The following is a 15,238-nucleotide window of genomic DNA, read 5'->3' as shown; positions in this document are numbered from 1 at the left end:
AAAACACAATAAATAATTTATTTCAAAAACCTGCTAACATCCATTCTATTGTTCATACCCAGCAGCATCCTGGTATTGAACATGTGTATCCACCACACCTCTCATTAGAGCAGGGTGTGATGGGTGTCGTCCCCCCCCCCCCCCCCCCCCCCCTGTAGACTGTTCGATTTGTTCTAGACCCAAGAAAGAAAAAGGTGTCGAGGTTACCTCCATGAACGGTCTTAAAATGCTTTGATACATTTTTAAATGTTTTTGGATTGGCAGTGTCATTGTAATGTTCTGAAACCCTGCCTCGTAAATGACGATTGGTACACCCACATACTGTATCTGACAGACATTACATTCCACTACATACATTTGGAACGACAGTTAATAAAACGTTTAAGGCCTCTTTCACACGGAGCGGATCAGTGATGATCCGCCCCGTGGATATCCACTTGCTCAGCGGGGATCGCTCCGTCGATCCCCGCTGAGCAGGAAGATGATAGGTCTGTCTCTGCACTTTGTGGGATCCGATAACGATGGACCGCACAGTCCGTCATCACCCGATCCGATGATGGATGGAAAAGTAGTTTTTTGACTCCGTCACACTTTATCGGATCGGAGCGGCTCGGATGTCAGCGGACGTGTCACCACTGACATCCGCCGCTCCATAGACCTCTATGGAACATCCGTTCAGGTCCGCCTGAAAAACTGACAGGCGGACCTGAATGGAGCGGTAGTGTAAAAGAGGCCTAAGAGTATGTTTTGCCTGTAGAAAAAGAGGTGACAGTTTTAGTCTGTGTCTTCTGCATTTTCTACACATGCTAGTGCCACAAGGGAATGATCCCGTGGTACTTAGCCATGTGTGTGAAGGCTGATGGGAATGAAAAATGGCTAGGAGACAAGATGGGCCCCCCCACCTTGGGATCTTTCTACTAGAAAAGCTATAAACCTGCTGCAAAATGTCGTATAGTGTTGTGTTCACATAAAATAAGAAGACATTATTCCATCATCTTCCAAAAGTCCACAAAACATCGCACTCCTGTTCAGTGCTGTCCCATTGTTGCAGGCATAGGGTCCCTATTGGAGAGGCCTGGCGAGTAGGTAGATGAACATCTCCAACCCCTCGTCACCCGTTTACCAGGATACTTTAGGGACACAGGTGACCTTCTTGCCCACACGCATGAAATCAAATGGTCAGCAGCCAATATTTGGATCACTGTGGATTTTAAGGCATTATATTCTTGTATAACTTACTGTTTAGCCTTGGAGGCTATCAAATATCACCTTACATCATACAGTTGTTATTTTACTTTTGGCTATTGAAACATAACTACTTCATGTTTGATTCATCCTATTATATACAATGCCAAGGTGCCTCAATGGGGGCTACATTTTCTCCCTCATTGGCAAACTTGTACATGGGGTGGTGGGGAGGAGGTCTTTCTTTTCACACATAATAATCCTTTCAGAGTGCATATTGACTGGTACCATCACTACATAGATGACCTGGCTCTGGTGTGGACAGGCCCGCTCTCTATGGTAGATTCTTTCTTTCATTCAGTATTCAAATAACAACCATTTTAAAATTAGAGTTCAGCCACAATTTCCACTCTGATAGCATTGATAGCATTGAACACTAACACGACACATTGAGAGTGGCAGAGTGACTACAAAACCTTTAGAAAACAATGCACCGGCAATTTTGCTTGCTACAACTTGTATGCATGCGTTACATGCATTACCATTGGGGGAGTTTGTGCGAGCCAAAAAGGAATTGCTCTGATCATGAAGATTTTGTAAAAGGATGCACTGTGGTTTCAGAAAGATTAATGAGGCCAGGATACAAGAAACATTTGATCGATAATGGCAGGATCAAGGCAGAGAAAGCATACTAAAAAAAATGCACAGAGCCCTAGTAAAAGACAGTCCCACTGCAGTAGGAATAAAATACACTTTGTTAACACTTATTCGAGACAGTATAATCAAAAATTGTATCAATTGTTAAACAATGTCTTCCTATTTTATATGTGGACAAAACACTATAAAGACATTTTGCAGCAGGGGTATAGCTTTTCTAGTAGAAGGGCCCCCACCTTGGAATCCATCTCATCTCCTAGCCTTTTTCATTCACATCAGCCTTCACACACATGGCTAAGTACCACGGGATGGTTCCCTTGTGGCACTAGCATGTGGAAACAGTGCAGAAGACACCGATTAAAACTGTCACCTCTTTTTCTACAGGCAAAACATATACTCAAACATTTTATTAACTGTAGTTCCAAATCGGTGATCTATATAGTGGAATGTAGTACCTGTCAGATACAGTATGTGGGGTGTACCATTCGTCATTTACGAGTCAGGGTTATAGAACATTACAATGACACTGCCAATCCAAACACCAAAATATTTTAAGACAGTGCATGGAGATAAGCTTGACACCTTTTTTCTTTCTTTGGTCTAGAACAAATCAAACAAACAATCTACAAGAGGGGGGGGACACCCATCGCACCCTGCTCCAACGAGAGGTGTGGTGGATACACACGTTAAATACCAGAATGCCGCTGGCTATGAACAATAGGATGGATGTTAGCCTGTGTTTGAAATGGAGTCTTTGAAATATATTATTTATTTTGTATTTCAATTTTTCCACTGTTGCATCAGTGGGACTTTAATAGTTAACATGTTGTGCTTCCTGTTTGAACCCCATGTTACATGTGATTGTTTGACCCAGGTTTTGATCATCTCATCTGTAACCAATTAATGAGATCATTTTTTTTAATCAAGCTAATACTGCACCTCTCATTTCAGGAGGGTTTTTTCTCTATACACACACACACACGTTTTTTTTTATGTCATTGTTTCATGCTTTTGATGAAGGCTTAGGCCGAAACACAGCATTTTGGATGATGTTACTGATGTAATGCTACAATAAAATTTTCTATGGAGAAGCTGTTGCAATGCCGGTGTTCTGCCGAGAAGTGTCCCCCCCCATCGGAAAGTGTCCGCCACGTACTGCGCAGGCGCAGCGCTTGCGCAGTACGGAGGACAAAGAGACGACAAAAGTCTCTGAAGATGAACGGCGCCTGTGCACTTAATAGTACCTTCTGCCCTGAGGCCAGGTTCAAGCCCCACCATGCAAGTGGACATAGATGATATAAAACAGCATTTAGTAACAGTGCCGCTCGCCACGCTTCGGGCACGGCCTCGCTTCGCTCTGCAAATTTTTATTCTAACTCTATGTCCACTTGGATGGTGGGGCTTGAACCTGGACTGAGGGCAGAAGGTACTATTATAAGTGCACAGGCGCCGTTCATCTTCGGAAACTTTCAGCCTCCCATTGTTCTCCATACTGTGTCGGGGGACAGTATTTGACAAGACACCAGTTTGGACATGTTATGGATTGAACACTCAATGATGCTTTATGTTGCAAGCCTAGCTTTTCTAATTTATTATATCTTTGTATCAGTTATAATAACCTGAATCTGTGATCTTGTATCATAGAAAAATAAAGATTTAAACCTGCATTTGCCCATGAAGGGCAAAGCTACAGGTTTACTTAAAGGATGAGTGTACTTCGAATCCCGCTCTCTCTACAGATGGAAACTTAGGCTGGCCATACATTATATCATTTTCTTCTATAGATTTCCTTTAGATTTACCAAAACCATATAATAGGAGGTCAAATCTGAACACTTTCAGTTTGTGTGCAATCAGGCAGGCCCTTGTACCACACAGTTGAAGGTAAATCTAAAGGAAATTGAATAAAAAAAAAAAAAAATTGTATAGTGTATGGCCAGCTTTAGGCAGCCCAGCCATTTTTTTTTTGTTCAACCAGCGGCATTGATTGTGTGGGAATTTTCCAACGGTCTGCTTGTACAGAGGTTGACTTCTATACAACCAGCCTGCTCATACACGGATTGAAATTCGTCCCTGTTGAACCGGAAGAATTTTGATCCATGTATGGCTGGCTTTTCTTCAAACTGATGATCGGGATCTCATTTCTTATTTACATACAGGGCTGCAAGTCTTCACTGTCCTGGCCATGCCTGTGCATTGCAGCCCTAAAGACCATGTCCAAATGTCTAGAGGCTCAGGGCAAAAAGCCTACCTCTGGATAAAAAGGAACAGCAGAACTATTGCCATAGGCTCAAAGCTAGCATGCATCTGTGGAGGGGTAGGGTGGGGTGGGTTGGTTTAGGTCAAAGGAACGAAAGGGCAAAAAAAGATAAATGCACTTTGTTTTAAGTCCACTTATTCTTTAAATGCCCTCTATGCCTCATATAAAGCCACCTTTCCTTAGCGCCCCTACTGCTCCATTTGGCGGTCTGGTATGAACAGAAATACCCAGTACTTCTGGGTATGGAGTTAACAAAGAAGGAATCAATTGCCAGTCACCAGCATTCCTACATGGGAACAGGGAGGTAAGTTCTCTTGGTAAGCTCTGAGCACATCAACAGGGCAAAGCACTGTACAGTGCTTTGCACATGAAAGGTAAAGCAACAAGTTTACTTTAATTCCCCTCCCAGAAGCACACACTCATCATTCCTTCCCTGCTGCTGTTTTGCTGCCAGGAGCAAAATAATTACCTGGTACTTCCAGAGATGGAGGGGTATGTGACAATACTGGGATTGTATCCCGCACTGTCACATTGGAGAGTACATAGCCCTGTGCAATTCAAGCAAATCGTATATTAACCCTTTCATGCAAGTTAAAATCAGTATTTTTTGCTATAAAGTTACTTAGAACTCCCAAACATTATATATTTTAGCAGAGACCCTAGAGAATAAAATGCCAATCATTGCAAATATTTTATGTCACAAGGTATTCATGAAAGACACTTTCATGAATAATTAAAAAAAAAAAAACAAACACAACACGTAAAAAGTTAGCCCAATTTTTTTGTATAATGTAAACGATGATGTTACACCGAGTAAATGATAGCAAACATGTCATGCTTTGAAATTGCGCACATTCGTGGAATAACGACAAACTAGGATACTTAATCTCCACAGGTTACCAGTTTAGAGTTACAGAGGGGATCTAGTACTAGAATCACTGCACTCGCTCTAACGAGCACGGCGATACCTCACATGTGGTTTGAATACCGTTTACATTTGCAGATGCGACTTACGTACGTGTTCACTTCTGTGCATAAGCTTTAGAATGGGCGCTTTAATTTATATTTATTAATTTTTTTACACACGGTCTTTAACCACTTCAGCCCCAGAAGAATTTACTAGCGCACTTTTTGCGATTCAGCACTGCTTCGTTTTAACTGACAATTGCGCAGTCATGCGACGTGGCTCCCAAACAAAATTGACATCCTTTTTTCTCCACAAATAGAGCTTTCTTTTGTTGCTATTTGATCACCCCTAAGTTTTTTATTTTTTGCGCTATAAACAAAAAAATAAACGACAATTTAGATTTTTTTTTTTACAATTTTCTATATATAAAAAACACTTTTTCCCTCAGTTTAGGCCTATATGTATTCTTCTACATATTTATTTTTTTCCCAAAAACGCAATAAGCGTTTGATTGCTTTGTGCAAAAGTTATAGCGTTAACAAAATAGGGGATAGTTTTATGGCATTTTTATTAATATTTATTTATTTTTTTACTCGTAATGGCGACGATCAGCGATTTTTATCATGACAACGACGTTATGGCGGCCACATCGGACATTTTTTATATATTTTTGGGACCATTGTCATTTATACAGCAATCAATGCTATACAAATGCACTGATTCCTATGTAAATGATACCGGCAGTGAAGAGGTTAAGTATGTCCTGGGGAGTGATTCTAACTGTGGGGGGGGGGGCGTGGCTACGTGTGGCACATCATTGATCTGTGCTCCCGATCACAGATCAATGACACTGTCACTAGGCAGAACGGGGAGATGCTTGTTTACATTAGCATCTCCCCGTGAGACGATCGCGGGTATCCCCGCGGACAGCGAGTCCGCGGGACCCGACTCGCGCCGATTGCCGCGGGCGGTGCGTGCCCGCCTCTTAAGGGGCAACTTACAGGTATGTTAGTTTGCCTGTACAAGCCCTTCTGCCGATGTATATCGTCGTGAGGCGGTCAGCAATGTAAACATCCTCTGCGATAGCAATATGGGAGTGACAGGTTCTCTTTATGGAGCGATCTGGGGTCTACAAGACCCCAAATCCCTCCTTTGCACTTAAAAGTATTCAAAACACCAAAATCTGTGTTTTGAAATACTAGGCTATTTTTTTTTAAATCTGCGCCACTGGCAGCCGAGTAAACCGCAAGTGATGTCATGACATTGCTTTCGGGTTACTAGATAGGAGACACGATTCATTTGGGTCTTCGGCCAGCCGGTGTTCTATCAGAAAGCGCAACTGAAGAGACATTCCGTTGCGGTCATTTTGGTACACCCGCACTCATCCGCGGCAAGCGGACATCTCATACTAATTTTTACCAGTAAACTCAGCTTATATAGTGAAATATAGTATTTTGAAAACCGTCAAACTGTTCTGATGTTGAATTTTAAATGCAGTGGTGTTTTGTCAGATTAGCAAACCTGTGAGATCACCAGGCTTGCTGAGGCTTTTAAAATTCAACATCAAAACAGTGTCACAGACTTCCAAATACTGTATTTCACTATATACTGTAATCTGAGTTTACTGGTAAAAATAAGTGTGAAATGCAAGACTCCAGTGGGTGCAAAAAGATGTCTGCTTGGTAACTGTAGACTTACTGCAGAGGAGTGCGGGTGTACCAAGATGGCTGCGACGCAGCGTGACTTAGGTTGCATTTTTTGATGGGTAGTGGCTTTCTGACAGGACTCCGGCAGACGTGTCAGCTGGTCGCTCACGCATCCCAGGAGGAGGGGAGCATCCCCTCCGCTCCTTAGGATAACAGTCTAGCGGCTTAGTCGCATCAGCTGTTATATCATTAAAAAGCTAACCACTTGCTTTAAAAAAAAAAAAAAAAACGGTACTGGGGGTGGGATGCGTGCAGCTGCAGGCATCACCCCGGTATAAACCGCTGCAAGCCAAGAATGCATATTTGCATATGGTCGGCGTTAAGGGGTTAAAACTGATTCTCCTGCTCCCAGCAGCCATACAGTGTGGTACGCTACCCAACACACCCTCTGCAACACCAGGAATGAAAGAAGTGTGGCTTCATGCCATCCTTAGCCTGCACCTGTGGAGTCCTACAGGAGAAATCCACTCCTGTCACTGTACCTTCTGCAACAAATGTTGCAATAATGGCACCCGCCAGATGAGGAAGTCATTTCTTATATGTCCCATGAGGCATAGAAAAACTCTTGACAGCCACAAGCATGACACCCAGAGGCATGATGGGACTTGTAGTTTTGCAACAGGTAGAGGTCCGCTAATTGCATTTCCCTGGCCTATAGAGTCCTAACTATTTTTGCTAACTTATATATGCTGTGTTAATGTGAACACAAACATAGCAAGCGTTTCCCAAATTTAGCAGCAAAAATTAAAATACACCTCAAAAGCAATGGCGTTTATTTACTAAAGGCAAATCCACTGTGCAATTCAAGTGCAATTGGAAGTGCAGTCGCTGTAGATCTGAGGGGAAGATCTAAAATGAGGGGAAGCTCTGCTGATTTCTATCATTTAATCATGTACAAACAAAAATGCTATTTTCCTTGCATGTCCCCCTCAGATTTTCAGCAAGTGCACAGTGGATTTGCCTTTAGTAAATAAACCCCAATGTGTCTCTGTAGAGGAAGTATGCCCAGGCAGCTACAGCAGGGCTCGACAAACCCCAGGCGCCATGGCGACCAGAAACCGCACCCTGGAGCCTAGGCTGCCACCAGCCCACTCACGGCAACTCCCAATGCCCCAGACATGCAGTGCTATGATATTTAACACTGACCACCGTTCCTCCTCCTCCTTTCTCCACACTCAGCAAGGCTCTTGCCAGAGCTGCTGAGTGTGTGAAACTGACACATAACAGAGAGGTGAAGGGATCTGTCAGAATTAAGCTTGATGTCGGGGATGGGTGGGACCCAGCCGGGTCCCAGCAGCTATCAAACTCCAGCCAATGGGATGGGATCTGGGGCGGGCCGCTACGTGTAACCTACCAGTGCCATCCCCAATGCCAAATCAGCGCCATCTCTCAGTGCCACCTGCCAGCGACAACCAGTGCCACCTGCCGCCAATTAGTGCCACCTGCTAGTATCACCGCCAATCAGTGCCACCTGCCAGTGCCAAACCAGTGGCATCTGCCAATCAGTGGCACCTGTCACTGAAAGTCAATGCCACGTTCCAGCGCCACCTGCCAGTGCCAACTGTCAGTTCCAAACCAGTGCCACATGCCAACCAGTGCCACCTGCCAGTGCCATCTGTCAGTTCCAAACCAGTGCCAATCAGTGCAACCTGCCTAAGCCAACCAGTGCCATCTGTTGCCAGGCTTACACTTTCTGGCCAGCCCATAACCCTGATGTAAACAGAGTTACATTGGAGTTATTGACTGGGTGCTCCATTGTGAGTTAGGGTGGCGAAAAATACTGGCCTTACCCCAGGAGCTGACAATTCATACCACTCAAAAAAAAAAAAACAAAAAAAAAAAAACTGTCTCTTAACATTTTTAACTGGCTCCTAGATTCAAAGCTAATTTGTCAAGCCATGAGCTACAGCATTTCAAGATAGTTTCACTCTGAATAATGCAGTGGAACAAACTCCATGCACAGCTACAGAAGGAGGTGTTGTGGAAATTTTAGATGTATTTATTATATATATAGTCATAAGAGTCCTCCTGTGTTCATTCTCCCCCAGCCCGCTCTTTTAGAGCTGACTGGGGCAGACTGACGCTGGTTGAGATCCGTTAGGTAGTGGATAATATCTTGGGGTTGGAAAGAAAGGTGTTTGCGGAGTGGGGGTATGTCCACCAGCAAAAGGGCCCCTGTACATTGTACAGACGATCGTCTGGGGACATATGCTTGCACTGCGGGCATTGGTTGTGTGCGGATGTGTGCACATCGTCTCGGCTGTGTCTGATCAGCACATGGAGATAGGCGGTGCACATCTGTAGATAGCTTTCCATTCACAAGAGATGAAGAACTATCCAAGTATACATTGTTCTCTGGAACAATGTATATATTAAGGATTTCTATCAACGGAATTATAATCATCGTTCATTGGTTTTGTATGGTATGGTATTGTATGGTATTGTATTGTATTGTCCTTATATGGGCATTAACATCCTGTTACTGCTGTGAGGTCACATCCTTTGTGGGAGGTGTTCAGCTGTTGGAGGCAAACCCTCCAGGGCGTGGCTTCCGGTGGGAAAAAGTAAATAAAAAGCTTGGTCAAGGGCTCGCTCTGGCTGGCTGACGATGGAACTTAGAACGTAGAAGGATGGTTGAGTCTGTTCATTGGGATGAATGTGTTGGAAGGTAACCTGAAAGCATTATATCATTAAGATGGAAATGGGTGCTTATTGGAAGCACAAAGTAGGTAGTGGGGCTGTGTGCATAGCATAGCAGCCAAATTGCTACGACAGAGGGTCTGCAACAATGGGCCCCTCACTTACCTGAAAAATGTCAGGAGGAAAACCACCAAGTGATGGTGTGTGTACTGGGCAAAGAATCTAAGACGAGGAGGTGCCCTGCGTGGGGACCCAGGGAAGTCCATGTCTGCAGGTCCTCAAGCAGATGTACACATCAGCCTGAACTTCTCCCCAAACAGGAAAGGATATCCTTTATAAAGGCCTGCAGAAAAGAAAGAGAAATGTACATTATACAAAATAGCTGTGTATGATTATACACTACAGTGGTGCGTTTAAATATATTGCAGCCAAACCATCCCCGAAAAAAGGGTTGGGTCACTGAGGGGGTCTGGGCAAACGTTCAAGCCCACAATAGTATTTTTAGGATGCAAATTTCAAGGTTGTAATCCTTACCCAAGGATGAGAATGACCTGGAAAGCGTGTATGCTTCAGGTCAGTGATTTGCTAGATAGAAAAAAAGCCAGAAAGGCGCTGGAACCTGCACCACAAGTCATCAACATTGGCTGCTACATATATACCTTTTACTGGTACCCCATGAATACGGACCTCCTGGCACCAACCTCTGGAGGCTCAAGGCATACAAAATGTATGGCTATGGCATCATCACAGCTGTTGTGAATGGCTGGTGTTTCCATTGGCAAGGGCTGTACACATCACTTTCAAAAGACAGACACCATGAAGCTTTGCAAAGCCATAAGCCTATACATATCCTTCCAGGAGCAGGGAGAATCAGTTTGTCATAGGCTTCATCAGTATAGGACAGCGCTTCCCTTCCCTCTATCTCTCAACAGGGTTGTTAAAGTAAACAAAGGTAAAACATTTTTTTTTTTTGGATAGTGGAGATGGATGAGAACCCCTGTCAGTTTTTATTGCCGTCTGTGCCCCTATTAGAGAGATTCACCCTCTATTTGTCCTGTTTACCATTATCGTTGAAACTGAAGGTACAAGAAAATTCTGGGTTGACATGAGAACGATAAGGCTACATACACACCAGTGATCTGGGCCCACGCAAACTGTATTGGCAGGTTTTAGAGATTCCTGCGGTGGCTCTGAGCAGTAAGGTGCAGCCACTGGCCCCGTTCACTATGATGACAGGTCGCTGTCTGCACAGCCAGCAATTACCTCCTATGGTGATCATAGCTGGATACACAGCCACCAAAAGTAATCTCTGGCTTTGCAAAGAGCTGCAGCCACCAGCGACCTGTCATCATAATGAACTGGGCCGTAGGCCACACCTAATTGCTCGGGGGCCACCACAGAATTCTTGCCGCCACAGTTCACATTGGCCCTAATCAACAGTGTGAACATAGCCCTATAAAGTAGAAATCTTCCATTGGGCACACTAGTTCTGGTGACTAGGGATGAGCTCCGCCGTGTTTGCATACTCCATGCGCAGAGCCTGCCAGGAAGTTGGCGCAGCGCTAATCACAGGCAGTGAGACATTGCCCGATCTCTGCAGCTGCATATCGGGGCAATGTCTGTCTCACTGCCTTTTGATTAGTGCAGCGCTGCGTAGACTTCCTGACGGGCTCTGCACGTGGAGTATGGGAACATGCCAGAGCTCATCCTTACTGGTGACCCTAGGCACACCCTGGGAATCCATTACTGTGGAGGGATTGTTTCTTACTTCCTGTTTGGCTATAGGACAGGAAGTGAAGGAAAATCTCCCCAATGGAACACAGAAGACAAAAACTGTATTCTATTCAAATAAAATAAACTGTTTTGCCTTTAGTTATTCTTTGAATTCCCATATGGCAGCATAGCCTTCACTTTTGTAGCATATCCCTTCTATGTTACATCATATCCCTCTAATACAGTGGCACGTCCCTTTAATTTTCTAGCATATACCCTCTTTTTTCTAGCATATCCCTCTAATACAGTTGCATATAACTTCTATCGTCTAGCATAAACCTTCTCCATGCATACAATAAAGTCTCTCAATCTGGAACATTTACGATAACTATATGTATTTCTGATTAATAGCAGACCCCTATTCATCCTCCATATGGCAGCATATCTCATTCCCTGCCCACAGCAGACCAGCCCTCCACCCCACTCAGCACAGCAGAATACAGGCTGTCCTCCCTGTGCCGGTTAGCAGAGCCCCTCTCTCACCGGAGTCTCCCCGGGCCGATCTCCTCTCACCCGGCTCATCAGTGTTGGACCAGCTGGTGCCCAAAGTGCTGAGACTACTTCCGGGATCACATGACCGCTCTGAGATACGGCGAGCGTGGCATGCCGGGAACAGTGGCGAGCAGCGGCGTGGGCGTGGCCTTTGAGGCTGTGCAGAGTTGGCTAAGGCTGCAGAGAGAGTGGCATTCCTAGGGGTTTCCTGTATGGCTTCAGAAATGCCAGTGTGTGAGCTGCACGAAGTGAAGTTACAGCTGCCGATCTCCATAATTCTGCTGGGTGGGTGGAAGCCGAGAGTGACAGCCAGGAAACTAGTATTTTGTATTGGAGTGGTCAGCAGTGTCAGATTATATATATATATCTCTATCTATATATATCTATATAGATAGATAGATCTATAGATATATATAGATATATATATATAAAAAAAAAAAAGGCCCCTGAGGCAGTACAGCCAGACCTACTGTACTGTGCCCAGTCAGGTAGGCAGTATGAAGGCCCATGATTTCTAACAGCATCCCTGTGTATACATATATATATAAATATATATTTATCTACATTATATTGGCAAAGTATTGGGACACCTGCCTTTACACACACATGAACTTTAATGGCATCCCAATCTTTAAGTCTGTAGGGTTCAATATTGAGTTGGCCCACCCTTTACCGCTATAACAGCTTCAACTCTTCTGGGAAGGCTGTCCACAAGGTTTAGGAGTGTGTCTAGAGGAATGTTAGACCATTCTTCCAGAAGCGCATTTGTGAGGTCAGGCACTGATGTGGACAAGAAGGCCTGGCTCGCAGTCTCTGCTCTAATTCATCCCAATGGTGTTCTATCGGGTAGAGATAAGGGCTCTGTGCAGGCCAGTCAAGTTCAAGCAGTGAGACATTGCCCCGATGTGCGGCTGCAGAGATTAGGCAATGTCTCACTGCCTGTGATTAGAGCAGCGCTGCGAGAGCAGGCCTGAGCTCATCCCTACTTATCCATGTCTTTATGGACCTTGCTTTGTGCACTGGTCCAAATCATTTGGTGGAGGGGGGGGGGGGGGGGTAATGGTGTGGAGTTGTTTTTCAGGGGTTATTCTTGGCCCCTTTGTTCCAGCTAAGAGAAATCTTAAGGCATCAGCATACCAAGACATTTTGGACAACTGCATCCTCTCAACTTTGTGGGAACAAATTTGGGGATGGCCCCTTCCTGTTCCAACATGACTAAACACCAGTGCACAAAGCAAGGTCCATAAAGACATGGATGAGCAAGTTTGGGGTGGCCTGCACAGAGTCCTGACCATAATCCGATAGAGCACCTTTGGGATGAATTAGAGCGGAGACTGCCAGCCAGGCCTTCTTGTCCAACATCAGTGTCTGATCTCACAAATGCGGTTCTGGAACAATGGTCAAACATTCCCATAGACACTTCTAAACCTTGTGGACAGCCTACACACAGTCGGAATTTCCATCAAAAAGCTCCCATCGAACATTTTCCGTTGGAAAATCCGACCGCGTGTACGGGGCATAAGACTCGGATTCCATTAGCCACTAGGCATCCGCACTATACCCAAAAGACAGCTACAGCGTGTACTCCAATTGCCGGTAGGGTGTTCCTGGACGTTTTCTGCCCCTGTGCACGCCACCGCGGGCGTACATCAGGGAAATTCTGTGTTGGCTGTGTCCCTTTGACACAGCCAATCACAGATAATGCTAAATGGCCAATCACAGCGGCCATTTAGCACTCGATCTGAGTGTCCAATGAGAGATGATCTCATATGTAAACATATGAGATCATCTCTCATTGCTGGCTTTCCCTCCTCACACAGAGACAGCATGTGAGGAGAGAGAGCGAATGGCTGCAGCGTGTAAGGAAAAAAAAAAGAAAAGGGAAAATAAAGTGCCCACAGTACCTGCCAGTGCCATCTGTCCCCAGTGCCACCTGTTCCCAGTGCCACGTATAAGTGCTATCTGTCATCAGTGCCACATCAGTGTCACATGTCAACAGTGCCACCTATTAGTGCCATCTGTCATCAGTGCCACATCAGTGTCACGTGTCATCAGTGCCACCTATTAATGCCATCTGTCATCAGTGTCACGTGTCATCAGTGCCATCTGTTATCAGTGTCACGTGTCATCAGTTTCTTTTCTTTTCAAATGTTTTTATTGAGATTTTTAGAGTTAGTTACAACAAGGGTTACAAAACAAAAAAAAAATTATATATAGTAATAAAAGTAACATAACACAGTATAATGTAGTGACAGGGTTTTCTCAGCATAATATAGCATAGAAACAAATAATCCACAATAAAGAATAAAGTAGTATTCCTAAGTATCTAATATTCATAGTCATAAAGGGACTCGAACAAGAGTAAGTCTCTTAGAATTTGTATAATAAAGTCCGTAATATAATTATTGTAAGATTTATAAATAGCGATATGGATAATGGCCACTTCTGGACCCCAAGACACCCCTCACAGGGATCTATCTGTGTCTTGGAGTACCTAGGCCAACATCCTAAAGGAAATTCAAACACAGTAGTTATCTTTTATGAAGGAAAATAAAGATCTATTCTTACTCCGCAGCTCAATTCAGATAAACAAATATGTGATATATTTGTCACTTTGCTATGAAATTATTTTTAAAGCCATCCAAAAAAAAAATATTAAAACGCACAGGAGTTCTTTCTTCTATATGATTAAAGAATCAGCATTATCTAAATTGTGGAAGTATAATTTTTGTACCATGTACTCCAAGGTTCCCATAGTTGTTGTTCCTTAATATATAGGGATTTGTCATTAGGAAATAACAATTCATAGGAGTGGTGGAGTTGGGTTAATTCTATAACTTCTGTCATAGTAGGAAGAGAGTCAGTTTTCCATTTTCTAGTTATGGATAGTCTCGCAGCTAAAAGTATATGTGTTACTACTTTACGATATTGTTTGGGAATCGTATGTAAATTCATATTCAGAATGGCTAGTTCTGGTGAAAGTTGAAGGACAATACCTGTTACGGAAGTGAGTAAATGGGAGATTGCCTGCCAGTAGTTATGTAAGCTTGGGCAGTCCCACATAATATGAAATAGGGTCCCCAATTGGGTACAATTTCTCCAGCAATTAGGTGACGAGTTCCCCTTGAATTTTGCTAGGATATGTGGAGTCAGGTATTGTCTTTGAACAATTTTTTGTGCCAGTTCCCATAGTGTAACACATGCAGTGGCCCTATATATGCTTCGTAGGGAAGCCATCCATTGTTTAATTGAAAAGTCTTGCCCCAAATCTTGTTCCCATTTAAGGAAGGAAGGTAGTTTGCTGGGTATGTTTTTTTCCCCTAGAATTGGGTATATTGTAGCTACTCCTTTCTGTGAGGTGGCATGGTTATTGAGGAAAGACCATATTTTAACCGGGATTGAAGCTCTGAGTTGTGGATTGTGTAGCAGACACTTTTCTATTTGAATATATGTAGATCGCTCAGAATTCGGAAGCTGTAATTCGTGTCATCAGTTTCCATGTATCAGTGCCATCTGTCATCAGTGTCAGGTGTCTCAGTGCCACGTATTAGTGCCATCTGTCATCAGTGCCACGTATTAGTGCCACGTGTCATCAGTGCCACATATTAGTGTCACCTGT

General features: G+C 43.9%; 1 protein-coding gene across 1 annotated transcript in view; it reads right to left on the bottom strand.

Annotated features, from left to right (window-relative positions):
- The window catches only part of SLC37A3 (solute carrier family 37 member 3), an 82,988-nt gene extending 71,285 nt beyond the window's left edge, over nucleotides 1-11,703 (bottom strand). Inside the window, exons 1-2 of the mRNA XM_077469289.1 lie at nucleotides 11,611-11,703; nucleotides 9,520-9,697 (exon numbers count right to left, since the gene is read on the bottom strand). Of these exons, the coding sequence (XP_077325415.1) occupies nucleotides 9,520-9,620 (101 nt within the window). The 5' untranslated portion in view covers nucleotides 9,621-9,697; nucleotides 11,611-11,703. The remainder of the gene's footprint in view (nucleotides 1-9,519; nucleotides 9,698-11,610) is intronic.
- Between the last annotated feature and the right edge of the window lie 3,535 nt (nucleotides 11,704-15,238).

This window comes from Lithobates pipiens, unplaced genomic scaffold (genome assembly GCF_037356315.1).
Source record: "Lithobates pipiens isolate NorthernLeopardFrog02 unplaced genomic scaffold, aLitPip1_a1.2 Scaffold_8, whole genome shotgun sequence".
Lineage (NCBI taxonomy): Eukaryota > Metazoa > Chordata > Amphibia > Anura > Ranidae > Lithobates > Lithobates pipiens.
Note: the sequence above shows the minus strand (reverse complement) of the source record. Positions and strands in the feature narration are given on the sequence as shown.